We start from the raw sequence: 18,841 nt of genomic DNA, 5'->3' as shown, positions 1-18,841 counted from the left end.
TCACACTACACGTCAGTTCACTCCTACATTTTCCCCTTAAGACAATCTTAGAACGTTGATGTTCTAAGATTGTTGCTTCTGATTTCATAACCGATCATCCTGCAGTGTGTGGTGTGTTATGGTAGATCGTTGTGGCACTCCGATCTAAATCAGGGGTTTTCCCCACTGGGAGCTTAACGCAGCCTGTTGAATGTGACAGGCAGCCAATCAGAAAGCCGGATTCTCCTCCTGCTTTCTGAGGGGAAATTACAGAGGGGAATCCCAAACAGCTGACATGGCGCAATCTGAAGTCAAGTGGACATTGGAGATGATATGTGGAAACAACATTAATGTTTATAAAACATTTTGTGCAAAGAATATAGAAATGAGGAGGAGAGGAGTTGGAGCCAAATTGGTACCAGTTGATGAACCCGGTAACTTTTCAGCTGTTCTTCGTTAACGTGACATAAATAGGTTCTAATGGTTTTCATTCAGTCAGGACGTTACGCTGACACTAGAGCCACATGCACTGCAGGTAGATTGTAGTAAAACATTGATTAATGCCTGGTTTTAAAATCAGTTCACTGGACTTGTAGCCATTATTTTGTGCCCATTGTTGGACCCCACACAGCAGGATGGAACCAGATCGAACCGTTATATTTACTCTATGAATAAATTGTTGATATTGTGATTCTATGAATGTGTTTTATTTTATTGTTTTAGCGTTGAAGAAAAATTTCCACCATGACAGATTAAACAGATATTAGTTTTTCCTATGTCTAAAACTCTACCAACAAAAATCTCTCAGAATAATATACATGGCACCGTAAAAGCAAAAATTTGATATTTTACTTATGTCTGTTTAACAACACTGGTTATAACAACCAGACGTGTTATTCTTCTGTGAACCTAATTCATTTGTTTGTTATTGATTTTTGCTCAGTAAAGTTTCTTACATGTACATTGTAAATGGTATTTTATTATAAATGATCATGTTGCTTTTCATGTCTATTTATTTCTCTTATAATTATTCGAGATATTTAGATATTATTTATAATGTACAAAGGTCTTGTTTATGTCATTTAATTAGCTCTAGATCATCAAGAAAATGAAAAAATATGGTGTTTTATAAACCAGTTTATCTTTTAAGGTGCCAGTAATGCCGGTCTTGTGTGAAATTCTGTTTCCCCTGTCAGGAGCACCAGAGAAGCAGATCTGGAGGATCTGACCAAAAAATGAAAACGTCCTGAAAAGATGAGAGTGTAGATTTTCTGGTAAATCCCAATCTAATATAAAGCAGGACAAATTACTGGATTGAGGACATTTCTAGTATACTCCATGCTCACACATCACAATTTTTGAGAATTTGGAAGCAATTGCTCTTTATTTCCCAAAGCTATGGGGAAGGAGAGGAGAGAATTGACATTTTAGCTGCCTGAAATGAATGTTCCCCCTCCATAAAATGGAAACAAATTAATTTACCTGCAAGTCTTTAACTGTGTTTATTCCTCTCTTCATCAATAATAAATCAAGTTTTAAAACATTTGCTCATTATTTGACAAAGTTATGGGGGTGGGGGGGGGGGGGGTACCATATATTTTAGCTGCCTTAAGTAACCTGTTCCACATACATAACATGGGAGTTAATTATTTTTCTCACAATCACTAACTTTTCTTGGTCTTCTTTTCATGAGTAACAAATCCTGTGAATTTGGTAATATTTACTCTTTATTTGCCAAACTTACTTGGGGGGAACCAAATATTTTAGTCACTTGAAATAATCTGTTCCCCCTCCACAACACAGGACCTTAATATTTTTTCACAAACTCTTTAACTATGTTGATTTCTCTCATCAAATTTGTTGACATTTGATCATTATTTGCCAAGGTTATGAAAGGAGAACCAAATATTTTAACCACCTGATATAATCTGTTCCCCCAATAACATGGGAAAATATAAAGAAATCCTGTGAATTTTGAAACTGTTGGTCATTATTTTTCTGTTGAACGTTTGAAACATTTATTATTTGATATTTTGAAATCCAAAATGGTTAAAATAAATATGACTGTAGGTCTTATGATCTTTATGAAATTTATTTTTTGTTTAAATGTTTATCTAAGAATTTACAAATACTTTTGCAGACATTACATCTAACACTGTACCTTACAATATAAACATATACAGTGTTTTCTGGAAAGTCAAAAATCACGTGATGGTATTCCTTCAATCAATTATGCAAATGTCAATACATAATATACATAATAATGTACATACATACATACATACATACATACATACATACATACATACATACATACATACATACATACATACATACATACATAATAATTTTGATTTTTTTTTTCAAGTTAGAAAATAAAAGTCGGATGAATGGATCTATTTTTCGTAAGGGTGCATTTTATGTTGGAGCCTTTGTTTTGGAGAGCCATACAGGAAGCGGATGTGTTGCTTAACATGGTTAGCTTTATGACATCAGCTGCCGTTTCTACTTTGCTCTCTGGCTTCAAGTTCCAGCCGCTGCGTTTGGAAGCAGGACAGATCCACCGGGACATAGAGGACCACAGAAAGACAGAACACGACCCGAACCGGTCCAGGTTGCTGAGCCGCTGAAAGGCGTACCGTTCCGGGCCGTGCCAGCCTCAGACGGGATGCGCTGGAAGAATCCTGCCATCTAGCCACAGGCCACCACTGGTGTGCTCATCTGGTAAATATAGGACACACCGAGGCAGGAGGGAGGCGAGATGGGCTTCCTGCACCAGCTGCATCTCCTGCTGTGGAAGAACATCTCTCTGAAGAGGAGAGGGCCGGTAAGAGCATTCTGCACCCGCACAACACAACACCTCTCCCTCCTGTTGGGTTGTTACTGGGGAACCTGACAGGAATCGAGGGAGCCATCCTGAGCTCTGCTGCATCGCTCGCTTCCGTTATTTAACCGGAGACCGATTCGGAACCCGATCTGTTCTCAGATGATGACAGAGAGCCGGATAGAGATGAGCCTGGGTTGGGCTTGTTTAGGCAGCTTTACTGCCTGAGCACCGCGCTGAGAGGAAGGAGGAAGTTGGCCGAGCTGTAAACAGGTTGTTGTTTGTGGAGAAATTACAGACTTGAGGAAAGCTGCTCAGCTCCAAGGTTAACATCAACAACCTGCACTGATTCTGTCTGTCTGTCTGTCTGACTGACTGACTGAACAGTTTGATATACAGATCTAGTGTAGTTGTATGTCCTGCTTTAATGTAAACTTCAGTTATTGAGAAGAGACACAGTAACTCTGTGTATGAATATGAGATGTACATAATTCCATATCAGTTCACTCTGGGAGAGTGCTGGCACTTGGAAATGATGGAAAAGACAAAGGTGGGAGAAAAATCTGGGTTCATTGCAACCAACAAGACATTAAAGATTCTTGTCTCCTAAAATTTTGCTTCCCCTTATACATTTTTGTGGAAGATTGTTCCCTTAAAATAACAATTAATTGAAATGGAAGCTGTTTTACAAAATACAAATTTTGAATTAAGGGCTCTAATTAATAAACCACATATCAACAATTAAACGAATAAGTATGAGCTCAAAAACAAAGATATTTATTGTTTTCAATCTGTTATTCTACCATCAGATCAGTTTTATTTTTTCCATCCGTCTTTCCAGTATTCCAGGAACGTCTGATCATTCATAGAACTTTAAAAATATGGATTGTGGATGCTGAGGTCTGTGCTGCTGCTTTGAAAACATAAAAAACACAACAAAAACAGATGAAGTTGAAGGAAATTGATCAAATATAGAAACGTATTGAGGGATTATCAGTCACGTTCCATCAGCCGCTCTACTACGCATGTCACCTTCAGAATGCAGGCCAGAGTGCATTATTCTAACTATTTAAACTATCTCTAACTAGGCTAATAAAATAATTCACAACTTGCAGCCAGTGCAGATCACTTCTCTTTACCCGGCACAGCTCCCACACAGCTTTGCGGTGTCTGCAGTCGTTAGAGGTTTTATTTTTAGCACATTGATTCTGTAACTTGCACTCCTCTTGTTCAAGCTGCCGCATTTTTAATTTTTGAAGACTTAATTTATCTCCTTCCTTGATGGATGCAGCTACATCTTCATTTCCCCTCCAACTGTGACGAAACTAGGACGAAATGATTTTATTTATTTTGCACATCAGATTATTGATTAATGTTTCATGGTTATGTTTCAAATACAACTCTCAACAGGTGGGTTTTAGTCTACATTTGAAGGCACTCAGTGTTTCCACTGTTTTACAGTTTTCTGGAAGTTTGTTCCAGATTTGTGGTGCATAGATGCTGAATGCTGCTTCTCCTCATTTGGTTCTGGTTCTGGGGATGCAGAGCAGAACCAGAACCAGAAGACCTGAGAGTTCTGGAAGGTTGATACAACAGCAGCAGATCTTTAATGTATTGTGGTGATAAACCATTCAGTGATTTATAAACTAACAGTATTTTAAAGTCTATTCTTTGAGCTACAAGGAGCCTGTGGGGACTTTAAAACTGGTGTTATGTGCTCTATCTTCCTGGTTTTAGTGAGAACTCCAGCAGCAGCATTCTGGATCAGCTGCAGCTGGAGGATTGATTTGTTGGACAGACCTGTGAAGACGCTGTTGCAATAATCAATACAACTGAAGATAAACACATGGATGAGTTTCTCTAGATCTGGCTGAAACATTAGTCCTTTAATCCTGGAAATGTTCTTCAGGTGATAGAAGGCCAACCAGTTATGGTGGCTAATCTTGCTTCCTGTTATAACTTGAGCAAATGGGATCATATAGATATTGAATAAGAGGGGTTCTAGGATTGAACCTTCGGGTACACCACATGTGACTTCTGTCTGCTTTGATGAGAAGTTTCCTATTGAAACAAAGAAATCCCTGTTGTTCTGGACCGGAGAGTCCAACCCAAGTCTCCAGTCGATTCAGTAATATGTCCTGGTCAACACTGAGGTCCAACAGAACCAGCACTGTGGTTCTCCCACAGTCCGTATTTATATGGATGTCATTGAACACTTTGACTAGGCCAGTCTCTGTGCTGTGGTGAAACCGGAAACCAGACTGGAAGGAGTCAAAGCGGTTGGTGATCATTAGGAAGCTATTTAACTGTTTAAACAGCTTTTTCAATAACTTTGCTGATTAATGGGAGGTTGGAGGTCGGCCTATAATTCTGCAGTAGTGATTTGTCCAGATTGTTCTTTTTTTATCAGTGGTTTGATTACTGCTGATTTTAAAGCCTGAAGGAAAACACCTGATGAGAGTGACCAGTTTACTATTTGGACCAAATCATTAGCAATGACACACAGGAACTTCTTAAAGAAATGTGAGGGTAGGACATCCCGGACATCCAGACAGCAGGAACTTGAGCTTAAACAAATACAGGAAAAATTGGGTCAATTTTCCTGTATTTGTTTTGTTTGGGTATAGCATTGATACTGGACTTAGTGTGGATGTGCAAATTAATCTGATTTTGGTTTATTTTTTCTTCTGTATATACAAGGTGTGGGTCGGCAACCCATTGCTCTTTAGCGGTGCCCTAGTGGCTCTCTGGAGCTTTTTCAAAATGTTTGAAAATGGAAAAAGATGGGGGTGGGAAATATATTTTTGGTTTTAATATGGTTTCTGTTGAAGGACAAACATGACACAATAATTCTTAACATTTTTCAAAGCTATAAAAATGTGTAGAATAAATATTAAATTTCAACATTTCTGTCAACAAAGATTTGACAGCTGGGTGGGGTGCGAGACAGGTGGCCGTTGGAAACGGGTGTGCAGACCATGGAGAGCAAAGGGGGTAAAAGGAAAATAGCTGAAGAGAGCTTCTATGATTCATGGAGCGAATCATTTGCATTCATTGCCGATGCAGAAGAATTACCTGAATGTTTGCTCTGTAGCGAGAAGTTATCAAATAACAAAAAGAGTACCACATTTTCCGGACTATAGAGCGCATCTTAATGTAATATTAATACAAATAAAATAAAAAAAAAAAAAAAAATGGAAACGTACTTGTATAAACTGTACCGGGTTTTATGTCGCATAGTTCAACGTGAAAAGTAACGGCTTAAAGTCTGAAAAATCCCGTAATGTGGAAAGACGTTTCCAGGGAAGGCGCTGCATTAGCTTCCACGTCAAGATTAATCTTGCATCTTAAATACTCGATGTTGAGAAGTTGTCCAGTGATTTCAGTAAACAGGAGTCACATTAACACGTAAGAACACAATCCTGCCATAGGCATATATATTGAGTAACAAAGTGATTGTTTTTATAAAGTGATTAGTGATTTTTGTCAGTATATATTTAAAATGACACTTAGCGATATTATTGTGTTATTGTTGCTCAGGTCGGAGGATGGTTGTGTGTCAAAAGAGAAGAAGATGCTGCTGTTTTATCATTGCACTGACTTGCTTGGCATTTACACAAAAATCAAACTTGAACTGTATTAATTTAATTTTATACTTTACCTTTTAAAAGGGCTACTGCTTTATAGACTGCCTGCAGGTTGTGTTTTATTGCACTCAGTTTGTTGCCCAGATAAGCAACAAACTTTAGCATGTTCCCTTTTGTTGTTTGTTCGATCACACATTTAATGGTGATTATTTACAAAGAGCGATCGTCGTTCTGCAAACTGCATTTGGGAGCAGATTTTCTGAGTTCCAAAAGGAAGAAATGACCCTTTCCCTGTCGATATTCATAGCAAAAATGACATCAAAAATCAGATGTCTTTATTGTATTTCTTAATTTTATCAGTGCAACAAAACTCAATACATTAATATTAATGGAAGGTAAACTTAAAGCACCATTGTACAACAGTCATGTAGTGTGTCATTCCATCCAGGACACACTGCAGGGAAAATAAACATTTCATCACGAATGCTAATTATGTATACACTTAGTCGTTTTGATAATAGGCGAATGTATACACTTAAAGCCTGTTTTGCCTTTATTATAAGCCTTATATAAGGCTTTCAATTTTTTGCGGCTCCAGACAGATTTTTATTTATTTTTTTTGGTCCAGTATGGCTCTTTCAACATGGTGGGTTGCCGACCCCTGATATAAAGAAATGTATCTCATTGAGAGCTGATGATCTTACTGTGAACAAGTAGCAATATCTTGTACAAGTAGTAACTTCTGTCGTTTGGGCCATTTTCTCTCATCATTTATTCACTGACCTGCATTTAATGGTTCACATTAATGAACGCTTCTCATTCACTAATGTCAATTTAGTAGCATAACTTATTTTATCACAGTGTGATTAACAAATTTAGTCCACTGAATAACAAGATTCTAGCTAATGTTAAATAACCATGGTAACCAGTGAGTGTTTACATACTGGCGCAGCTCTTTCTGCAGACAAGTTGTGCATGCATCTGCTGTGTTTACAAGTAATTCCTCTATACAAAAGAAAGTAAATAACACAGCATGGATAGCCTACATTAAAAATGCTAAAGTTGTTAGGACTTTTTTGCTTTGACCTAACATGTAAACTCACATTTTAGAGAACCTATTGAAAGATCCTTTGTATTTAAAAAGCGACTACTTTTTTTCCCCACGCTTTGAACTATGCGGTTTATAGCCCGGTGCGGCTTTTCTGTAGATTTTTCTTCAACCACCAGGGGGCTCTTTAGCAGGAAATCAATCACTGGAAGTCAAAATTGGAAATCAAAGAAGAAAGGGCTACTTTTCATTTAGAACAAGCACATGCTAGCACTAGGCACAACGGAGAAATTTCTTCAAACTCATATGATGCAGTTTTTAAGTTGAGGACTATGGATCTGGGAGTACAGGAAGGAAGTAGAACCACTGCACGTAAGCTCAGCGGGAACAAAACTATGGTTTGGCGTTGGAGATGGAGGGCTGCGTAATAAATTCTGCAGATTTATTAGAACGCTGCCCTCTGCTGACTCCTTATTGAAAACCGAACGCAGCGGAGATACCAGTGGCTCATAACCCGCTGGTATTATATAAGTACGTTCCAGGTTTTTGTTGATTTTTTTTCCCCAAAAGATTTGTAGGTGTGGCTTATAGTAAGGTGCGCTCTATAGTCCGGAAAACATGGTATTTTCTAGAAATTCAGTCACTTCACACCTGAATTTAAGCTTCAGCTGGTTTATTGTGGTGCTTATTGGTGCAGAGCAGACATGCTTTCTGTTTGAATCCACACCTTTTCCAAACCATAAATCTATTTCTTAGTTTAATAAAATTGCTTTGAATTAAATTGGAAGAACTTTGTTGTTTAGTCCGTTTTGAATTTTTATTGGTTTAGGAGATTTCTTTGCAAATGATTTATCAATGTGAACGACACCATCTGGAATCTACTGGTAATTGTTGTGCAATGCTTATGATGCATGGAACATGACTTCATGTTTGTCTCGGATACTTTCAGAAATGTTCTCTTTCATAGCATTCGTTTCGTGTCTCACTATGGCAGTGCTTCTCAATTCCGGTCCTCAGGCCCCCCTGCTCTGCATGTTTTAGGTTTTTCCCTCCTGTCACACACCTGGATTGAATCTATGGGTGATTAACAGGGTTCTGCAGCACTTGATGATCATGCAATGATTAGAATCACCTGTTCTGGAATAGAGCCACATCTAAAACATGCAGAGCAGGGGGGCCTGAGGACTGGAATTGAGAAGCGCTGCACTATGGGAACGCCCTGGGCGTGACCTCGTCAGAAGCTCCAATTACTAAGTCTGTCAGTGCCAGGGAGAGGGGGCGTGTCCCACCCCCTGCCTATATATAGGACTGGCCCTGCACAGACAGATTATTCAAAAAACATAATCAATAGAAACATAATATGAAACATAATCAATTACAAATAGCAGCATATTTCTCTGAAATACGGACAGTAGCTAATAAAGTAGAGAGAAACAGTGCAGCTCTGGTCAGCTTTCTGATGGACCTGCTGTTTTGCATCAACTATGTTAAACACCGGACCTACATAATATTAACTTGTGATGTGAACTTTATTTTTCATTTGGTTTAAAAAAATAATACAATTTATACATAGCTAATGGTTTACATCTTTCGATTGCATTGCCTAAATCCAAAAGATTGTAATTATTTTGACATGCATAGCGAAATAATCAGCTAATATGGGGCTTCATCATTATGTTTGGGCCAGCAATGAATTTCTATAATACAAAGTTAGATATCTGGGATTATTTTAGTCCATCAGAACCAGAACCTTGAGTTTCTCCAAAACTGATAAAAAACTAAGCAGAGAGTTGAACACAGCTGCTGCTGGTCAAGTCCCGCCCACAATAGTGAGGAACGGACCATATAATACATAGGGGTCAAACTCCATTCCTCAAGGGTCTCTGTCCTGCAGTTTTTAGATGTGCTACAGGTTCAAAACACTGGAATGAAATGGCTTAATTACCTTCTTGTGTTGATAAGTTATCCAGAGCCTTAGTAATGACCTAATTATTCCATTCAGATGGTGCAGCAGAGGCTCTTCTAAAAGTTGCAGGACTGTGGCCCTCGAGGACTGGAGTTTGAGACCCCTGTTATAATAGAAAAGTTCACTACCTGGGGAAGAACCAAACTGCACATTAACCAGTTGGCGCGGGATTTACCAGTGGAAAAGCGTTTAGGTTTCCTCTCTCCCCAGGCTGCTGGCTTTCTCCCTGTGCATGGACGTAGTGAGGGCTGCTTCTTGTTTTAGGAGGAATGGAGAGTATTTTTAGCAAGTCTACTTGCTGACATCAGACTCAGGAGAGGCACAGGAGATACTCTGATAAGCTTCTGTTTTAATTATAGTAGCAGATGCGTCATTTCTGTCTAGATGAAGATGCCTGGGTCTGGCCTCGTTAAATCTGTCCACAGAATTGATGACAGGAGCAGAACGAGTTTGTCAGCACTTAGCTAAGATGGCATCGGTCTCACAAACTGGACTATACTCAGAAAAGCCTAACATTGTTCAGAAAGCGGAGGTAGAGCATGTAGAGATGCTCATGCTTCATAAAAGCGTTTTAATTATACTCAAGGAAATCGTCTCAATGAGAGGTTTCAGTAAAAGTCCTGCTTCTGTGGAGATGATTGCTGCTAACCAAAGCAGAGTTCAGCCTCTGTTGGATGGATTTGTTTCAATTTTGAGCTCATCCTTCCCTTGTTTCATACTTTCCCAGACAGATCTTTCTCTGTAGGTTAAATAATATTAAATTTGAATCATTCAGCCATAATAACTCAGCGTCTCTGCTGCCCTATTGAAAGAAAGTACTTTTGTATATTTCAAACACACTTACATTTGCATAAGTACCTTTTAAGTGTGCTGATCAATCGGCCAACCATGGCCAATTTCCGCAAAAAAGTGTATGATTGGTGATCGTCGATCACTGTCGCTTGTTGCCGATCACCAAAACCGATCACCTGTATCTCAATTTGGAGTTTGTGTGTGTTTCCTTCGCACTGCACAACAAATCATAAGCCATGAGGTGTGAAACTATAACTCTCTGAGAGTAAATGGGGAAGTTTGCATGTTGCGACAGGAAATGCCTCGGGGGTGAAACACGTCAAAATGCATCAACACAACAAATCTAATATAACATTTAAAAAACAAGCACTTAACAGAGTTTGGCTAAATGGTTTACTGCAGAAAAAGACATCTGGAGCAGCCAGACAGCAGGTAAAGCAGCAAACAACTATCAACACTCACCTGGAAGAGCGCAACGGTCAGAAAGCTAAACAATTAACCTGACAATAATGGAAGTCAACGAGTTAGTGGTGGAAGACGCTGGTTCTGCTCTTTGTTTGACCGCCGCTATGCAATATATTTCACAGACGGAGCGCCATTTAACCGCAACCCGGCAGGGAACTCTCACACCAAACAGCTGCCTAAAGCTGCAGCATGTAACTTAAGTAAACAAACTAACAAAAAATAAATAAGATTTTACATATGTATTAAAACTTTCACTGTCCTAACATACGATAGATAATCTCTGAAAAAAATCTATCTCCTCTTCCCTGTGTTGTGCAGAATTACTCCGCTCAGTCAGAACCAGTATTAATCAGCTAGACAAGCTCTCAGAAGTTTTGGTTTAGTAACTCAGGATTGTTTATTTTGGTCCAACTTGCTTTTGACTTTGAATAAATGTTTCCTTTTTTACTTGTCATTATTTGATAACCCACAGTCTCTCCAAACTCCATTAACAATACACATCATCATATTTCACAATATGTGGATGACATATAACTGTATCTAAGCAATGCTTTACATGCATTCCACATGTTTTGTTTACCTTTAAGCATTATGGTATGTTCTCCAGTTTCAAAATCAATTGGCAGAAATCAGCGTTAATGTAAGAATGTAAGAAGTTTGACGTACCAGTTTCCTCCTTTTTCTTCTACTTGCCTTTAAGATTATAAAATTCAGTGGCGTCCTTTTGCAAGGCCCGCTCACAACACACCCACTTCAAAAACTCCTCAATGCTGTCAAATTTACAGCTGGATTTGTTTCAATAGACATTCCAGGTATGGGGTGGCCATTTGATTAGAATGAAGTGTGAACTAATGTGAGCTTGACATCTAGAAATCCTGACAATCAACAAATTCATTTCAACTTTATACATAGAGTATATTTAACTCCCAGAAAACTTCACTTGATGAAGGTTATAAATGATCCTAGTTGTACTCACTGTTGTTCCAGAGAGACTAGTTTTTGTTTTCCATATGTTTTGGGAGTGTGCACCATTGGCCAAATTTTGGATAATGATTGCCTTTAATTTATCAAAAATGTTTTGGATCAGACTGCTTTGCTCATCTGCTACAATAATTTTGAATAACTTACCAAAACCGTAGCTGACATTTGATGCAAGAAGTTGGCAGGACTCATGGCTGCAAAAAAACTAGTGGCAACATGTTGGAAACCTTCATACTCACTGTCTTTACATGGATTTTGAAATATTAGGACATTGTTTATCTAGAACTGTCTATAGTGAGAGTTAACGGAGCCAAAGAATCTTCTGTCGAGGCGTGGAGCTCGCTTCTAGAGACTCTTCGTGGATTTCAGATGTGGGATGTGAACAGGCTCTGAAGGTATTAGATTCAGGGATTTTATCAGGAGGTTATGATTTTGCTCCTTTTTGGTTTTTTGTTTTTCTATTCCCCCATTTTTTCCTAGTTTTATATGTTGTTGGGTTTTTTTTTACCTTGTGTACAGATAAAAAAATAAATAAAAAAAATTCCCTTCTCACCCACCGCGGGTGGTGATTCTTCTTCCTCTGAGCTCGGGTCCTCTACCAGAGGCCTGGGAGCTTGAGGGTTCTGCGCAGTATCTTGGCTGTGCCAAGGACTGCACATTTCTGGACTGAGATGTCTGATGTTGTTCCTGGGATCTGTTGTAGCCACTGTTCCAGTTTGGGGGTGACTGCCCCGAGGGTCCCGATGACCACAGGCACCACTGTGGTCTTCACCTTCCAGGCCCTCTCCAGTTCCTCCCTTAGGCCCTGGTATTTCTCTAGTTTTTCATGCTCCTTTTTCCTGATGCAGTCACTTGGTATTGCCACATCCACCACAACGGCTTTCCTCTGTTGTTTATCCACCACGACTATGTCTGGTTGGTTCGCCCTCACCATTTTGTCTGTCTGGATCTGGAAGTCCCACAGGATCTTAGCTCGGTCATTCTCCACTACCTTCGGGGGTGTTTCCCACTTTGATCTTTGGGGTTCCAGTCCATATTCTGCACAGATGTTTCTGTACACTATGCCTGCCACTTGGTTGTGTCGTTCCATGTACTCTTTCCCTGCCAGTACCTTGCACCCTGCTGTTATGTGTTGGACTGTCTCAGGGGCCTCCTTGCACAACCTACACCTTGAGTCTTGTCTGGTGTGGTAGATCTGGGCCTCAATTGCTCTGGTGTTTAGGGCCTGTTCCTGGGTGGCCATGATGAGGGCCTCTGTGCTGTCCTTCAGTCCAGCTTTTTCCAGCCATTGGTAGGACTTTCTGATATCAGCCACTTCGGTTATTTGCCGGTGGTACATCCCATGCAGGGGCTTGTCTTCCCATGATGGTTCCTCCGGCACCTCAGCTTCTGTTCCCCATTGTTTGAGACATTCACTGAGCACATTGTCTGTTGAGGCTTTGTCCCTGATGTATCTATGGATCTTGGATGTCTCGTCTTGGACAGTGGTTCTCACACTCACTAGTCCTCTGCCTCCTTCTTTGCGGTTCGTGTAGAGTCTCAGGGTGCTGGATTTGGGGTGGAACCCTCCATGCATTGTTAGTAGTTTCCGGGTCTTAACATCTGTGGCCTGTATCTCCTCCTTTGGCCAGCTAATTATTCCTGCAGGGTATCTGATTACTGGTAGGGCATAGCTGTTTATTGCACGGATCTTGTTCTTGCCATTGAGCTGGCTTCTCAGTACTTGTCTTATTCGTTGGAGGTATTTGGTTGTGGCTCTTTTTCTTGTGATCTCATCAAGGTTGCCATTTGCTTGTGATATTCCCAGGTATTTGTAACCTTCCTCTATGTCTGCTATTGTTCCTTCTGGGAGTGAGATCCCTTCTGTGCGGATGACCTTCCCTCTCTTTGTAACCATCCGACCACACTTCTCTAGTCCGAATGACATCCCAATGTCCGTGCTGTATATCCTGGTGGTGTGGATCAGTGAGTCTATGTCTCGCTCGCTCTTGGCATACAGCTTGATGTCATCCATGTAGAGGAGGTGGCTGATGTTGGCTCCATTCTTGAATCGGTATCCGTAGCCAGTCTTGTTGATGATTTGGCTGAGGGGGTTCAGGCCTATGCAGAACAGTAGCGGGGACAGCGCATCTCCTTGGTATATGCCACATTTGATGGATACTTGTGCAAGTGGCTTGCAGTTGGCTTCAAGGGTGGTCTTCCACAGCCCCATTGAGTTTGCAATGAAGGCTCTCAAGGTCCTGTTGATGTTGTACATCTCTAAGCATTCGATGATCCAAGTGTGTGGCATTGAGTCATAGGCTTTCGTGTAATCAATCCAAGCCGTGCACAGGTTGGTGTGTCGGGTTTTGCAGTCTCTGGCAACTGTGTGGTCTACAAGGAGTTGGTGTTTGGCTCCTCTGCTATTTACCCCGATGCCCTTCTGTGTCGTGCTCATGCATTGATTCATGTGTTTTGTTTGTTACTACGCAATAGCCAGCCGCGCCCTTTCCTCTCAACTCCCCGGCTGACTACTGACCAGTTCTCTGTCTAACAGGTCCGGAAAATCTCTTAAGTTACCCTGAAGTACCCTGAACAAGATCTTTGAGATAATCTGTTTAAACTGGTGGTGAAAGAAATTCGTCCAGCTCTCACTACCTTCGATTCAGAAGTTATGACCCTTTTCAGTTAAAAAACAATCAGCTGAGTAGCCCTCACAACTGCATAGTTTCAATAACCACTTCTGTTAACGGTAGCTTCCTTTCTAAACTGTAACGTGCCCTTGTTAACGGCTGGATAATTTTTAGTGACTAGAAAAAAAAAAGTCCCAAGGTCATTATTTTACACTCACCAAAGGAAAGTCTGAAGCCACCACATTACTAGAATCATGTATACTGGTTTTACTATAAATAGAAGAACTTTGATTCAAATGACTCAATCAATTTCAAGGTCCACAACCTGATTAGAATTTTATATTATATGCATTTATTAAGCAAGCTTTAGCAGGGTAAATGACAGACATACGAATTTACTTGAGATTACACCACACATAGAAAATCAATACAAATTTAGATCAATTTAACCTTTACCTAATAACTTCCCTACGCTGTCATCTTATCTATAAAATGAGGCTTTGGGTTGCAGCGGAACTCATACCCATCGATGGAATTGGATCTCGGCAACAGAAATCCGTGTAATCCTTGGTCAGAGTCTTTATCGTTAAAAAAGATAATCCTCCTCGGAATGGAAACAAAATGAACTGTCCGTTATATCCAACTGAACAGCTCTTGGTCAGAGTCTTTATCTTTAAAAAAAATAAATCCTCTTTGGAATTGAAACAAAATGAACTGTCTGTTATATCCAACTGAACAGCTCTCAATCGATCCAGTGAAACAGCTTTCAGTCGATCCGGTGACTTTTGTTCAGTTCCCCAAGTCCGTTGCGAAGCAGGTTGAGATCGTTGGGTTTAAGCGCAGAGTATTGAAACTAATAAAGAACCAAGGCAGTGGGTCGGTGGATCTCGCCCTCTTGTCCGGCCTGAGGTGCGTGTTCTGTCGTGAGGTACTCCGTCGTGCTCATCGATTTCCTTGGTTCCGGGGTGTGGTCCTCTGCTGGTTATTCTTGCTGCACTTGTGTTGACTCTCAGCGCCGGGGACGAAGAACCTCGTGTCACTTCGGTCTCGTGGTTTTATACTTTTCCTCCCTCCCCATGTGGGTGTACAGAGAGAGAAAAAGAGCATCTGTGCGCGACTTCATGATTGCGCAACCAGGCCCCCACTCTCCACGTGTCTCTTTTTCCACGTGGGCGGTTTACTTGCGCAAGCAGGAAGCCAGAACCTGGGTCACCATGACCCGACCACGAACTAATGCACTTATGACACCTGCAACCCGGGTCATGTCGACCCAGGCGTAGAACTTCTTTTCCGGAGCAGGCGGTTGACTCTGAGCAACAGGAAGCCACCCGATGGCTTCATCCTCCATCTCACCTCTGCAACCCAAGAGCGGCCCACGCCCTTCCTTGCTCTGATCTTTATCAGGCAGCTGCACCTTTCTATTTCATGCTCAGAGTAAAACTTATAATGTTATAATATCCATAATTCATCAGTTGTATCTTAAGGTGAGCTTACTACAAGTCTTCTAAAAAGAAACTAAGAATAATCCATGATTCTAATTACTTGACATCCAAGTTACAGTTTTAATATAAGAGTAAATGTTTACTACAAGCAACTAACATTAATCAAAGCGTTTCTCTTTGAATCTTATCCAATTACTCACAATGTTTAGATTTCATTCTTTACAACTTTACAACTTGCTTGGAAATAATAGTCTTTATCTTTATAATCTGCAGGCTGGAAACAGAATAGTTATTTTATTAACCTTTTACATTTACTGTTGAGTATAAATTTCTTCTTAAGTGATTTATTTTAAAGATAACATTGTTTATTGCTACTGTTAAACTAAAATTTCCAGTCCCTTGTTGACATTTTCTTGACTTATGACATTTCTGTTCTTATTTAAAAAAACTTTCCGAATCTGCAGGTGCAAGCACCCTGTCATCGGCAGCTCTGACATCCGCACCCACTTCCTGTCGCTGCATTCACATTTTATGCCTTATTTTACTTCTCTGATTTATCAATCATTCATAATGTTATGATAACTAGAATTTATCATAAAATTTATAATTAAACTTTCATGTTAAGTAATAGTCTGAACTATTTTTATAAATCTGCCGTGTCTTAAGGAATATTTAGAACTCTCTGAGAATCCTCAGCAGTAACCACTGACAGGAAATGCAGCTGCTCGCACACCCAAGTTCTTCTCCTTTCTTTCTATCTCTATTGCAATTCTCAATAACCATAGATTACTTGATTTTGGTTTATCGTTAAAAAGAACATACAGAAATTACACATTAAGAAATCATTATTAATCAATACACAAGGCTGCAACAGTCTCTTAGGCCTTCTTATGGTCGTTTGTCTGCATGAGCCTGGACCGATCTCATACACACATACCAGATTTCTTGACAGTTTGCTTATCTTAGCCGCTATGATGCCTGACATGAGCTTCCAGGTTGTGGAGAGACAGGTTATTGGTCGGTAGTTAGATGGGACCGGGCCCTTTGTTGGATCCTTCTGGATCAGGATTGTGCGCCCTTCAGTTAACCATTCAGGGTGGTTCCCGTTCTGTTGCAGCTGGTTCATTTGGTCTGCTAGTCGCTCATGTAGGGCAGACAGTTTCTTTAGCCAGTAGGCATGGATCTTGTCTGGCCCTGGTGCTGTCCAGTTTTTCATACCTGAGACTCTTTCTTGGACATCTGCCACAGTGATGGTGGCAGATGTCCAAGAAAGAAGTAAAGTTCATGCAAGAGGTTTTTTCTATTTTTTTTGTCGTGTATCTTCACCTACACCAACGCCTCCGTTACCCTGGAAACCAAAAGCGCGACAATATTCTTGTTCAGCACCTTGTGCTTCTGCAGGCTACATATGAATATCTGTACTAAAATGCAAAGAATAATAAAAAATTGATCACAAAAAAATAACAGAATCTATGAAGACACATACAGAGGATTTTAATGAAAATGGTTTTAGAAAGGCTTGTTTCCTGATGAAAAAGACTGGATCAGATCTCACTTTCGATTCTGATGCAGTGACTTGCATGACATAAATAATCTGTATTCAGTGTTGGGGCTGGAGAAGATGTGTTCATGTAGTTAACCAATTTCATGTCCAGTCAGGTAAATTTAGGTTAAAGAGAAACGTTTTACAAATAGAACTTGCCCCAGGGCAAGTTGCCTGTCAAGGTAATACATTTTGCCAGATGACAAATTGTCCCAGTAATTATTACGTTAAACAACAATGTTGTGATTTTGTGATCATTTTAATTATTGGCATAATAATGCAAGATTGCTCTTTCAAAGAGTAATAAATTTTAATTTTGTGAAAGCACACTTAACACTGGAACTGGAAGATGGTTTAAATATTCAAAATAAAACACAATAGTTCTTTATAACCCATAAAATGTTTAGAAAATCTGCTGTGCATAATAATTTGGAACAGTGCATTTTGAGTTTTTTATTTTTGAAAAAATACTGTTCTCATGGGGAGCTTTGTTCAGTTAAATTTGATTCATACTGCAATAGTTCATGACTTGAAAATTATACTGACCATCATTTGCATTGACCATTTAAGGAAATCTGAGAAAATATCACTTGCATAATAGTTTGGAACACGGTGTATTTATTCATTCACCACAGAGAACAGTCAGATCAGACCTCAGCACACATGACTGCTGAGCATCTGCTTAATAATACATCAGCATCGGTGGTACGGGCCCTTTGTCATGGAGATGGCTAAATAGTTCACTAAGACTTTCATTGTGTCTGTGTGGTGCATGCTACACATCGGGTCAACTCCAGAGAGAAGAGCTGATGACTCAGGTCAGTCATCTTCCAGGTATCAGACCTGTTTGGATGAAAATCACACTGAAAATCAGAGGACATTTTGGAGATGAAGGATAGCTCTTTAGCTTTCCTTCCTTGTGGTGTTGGGTAAACCGTTTGTAAGGCTGTTATGGTTTTATGATCTTGCTGTTCGTTCAGTACCCAATTCTAGGCATTCCTCTCAAAAGTTGAAGCAATTTTTCTTATTTACGCTGTTGAATCTGCGTGAGTAGTGGGAATTGATTGAAGTTTTAATCCAGTCTATAATCCAGGGTGTATAATTAATTAATTGCATTGTATGTGGTGCTGCTACATGTTTAACTTTAAGATGCTGTTTTAGCCTGGAGTAGCTTCACTGATAGGCTAACTGCTTTTAGCACAACTTGAACACAGAAATAGTTGCCCCAACAAATCGTTTTGTTGTCCATCAATGCCGCTTGAGGGCCTGTTTTATAGATGTATCAGAAACCCGCAAATACAAGGATTCTCACTGAGAATGTTTATGTGAAAGAAAATATATAAACATTAATGTTGTTTCCACATATCATCTCCAATGTCCACTGGACTTCAGGTTGCGCCATGTCAGCTGTTTGGGATTCCCCTCTGTAATTTCCGCTCAGGTAGCCAATCAGAAAGCACGGATTCTTCTCCTGCTTTCTGTCACATTCAACAGGCTGCGTTAAGCTCCCAGTGGGGAAAACCCCTGATTTAGATCGGAGGGGCCACAACGATCTACTGTAACACACCACACACTACAGGATGATCATAAGCGACAATCTTA

General features: G+C 40.0%; 1 protein-coding gene across 3 annotated transcripts in view; it reads left to right on the top strand.

Annotated features, from left to right (window-relative positions):
- The first annotated feature begins 2,371 nt into the window (after nt 1–2,371).
- abca2 (ATP-binding cassette, sub-family A (ABC1), member 2) overlaps nt 2,372–18,841 on the top strand; it is a 122,593-nt gene continuing 106,123 nt past the window's right edge. For all 3 annotated transcript variants that reach the window (XM_044107843.1, XM_044107852.1, XM_044107833.1), the window contains exon 1: nt 2,372–2,806. In XM_044107843.1, the coding sequence (XP_043963778.1) occupies nt 2,741–2,806 (66 nt within the window). In that variant the 5' untranslated portion in view covers nt 2,372–2,740. The remainder of the gene's footprint in view (nt 2,807–18,841) is intronic.

This window comes from Gambusia affinis, linkage group LG03, assembly GCF_019740435.1.
Source record: "Gambusia affinis linkage group LG03, SWU_Gaff_1.0, whole genome shotgun sequence".
Taxonomy (NCBI): Eukaryota; Metazoa; Chordata; class Actinopteri; order Cyprinodontiformes; family Poeciliidae; genus Gambusia; species Gambusia affinis.
Note: the sequence above shows the minus strand (reverse complement) of the source record. Positions and strands in the feature narration are given on the sequence as shown.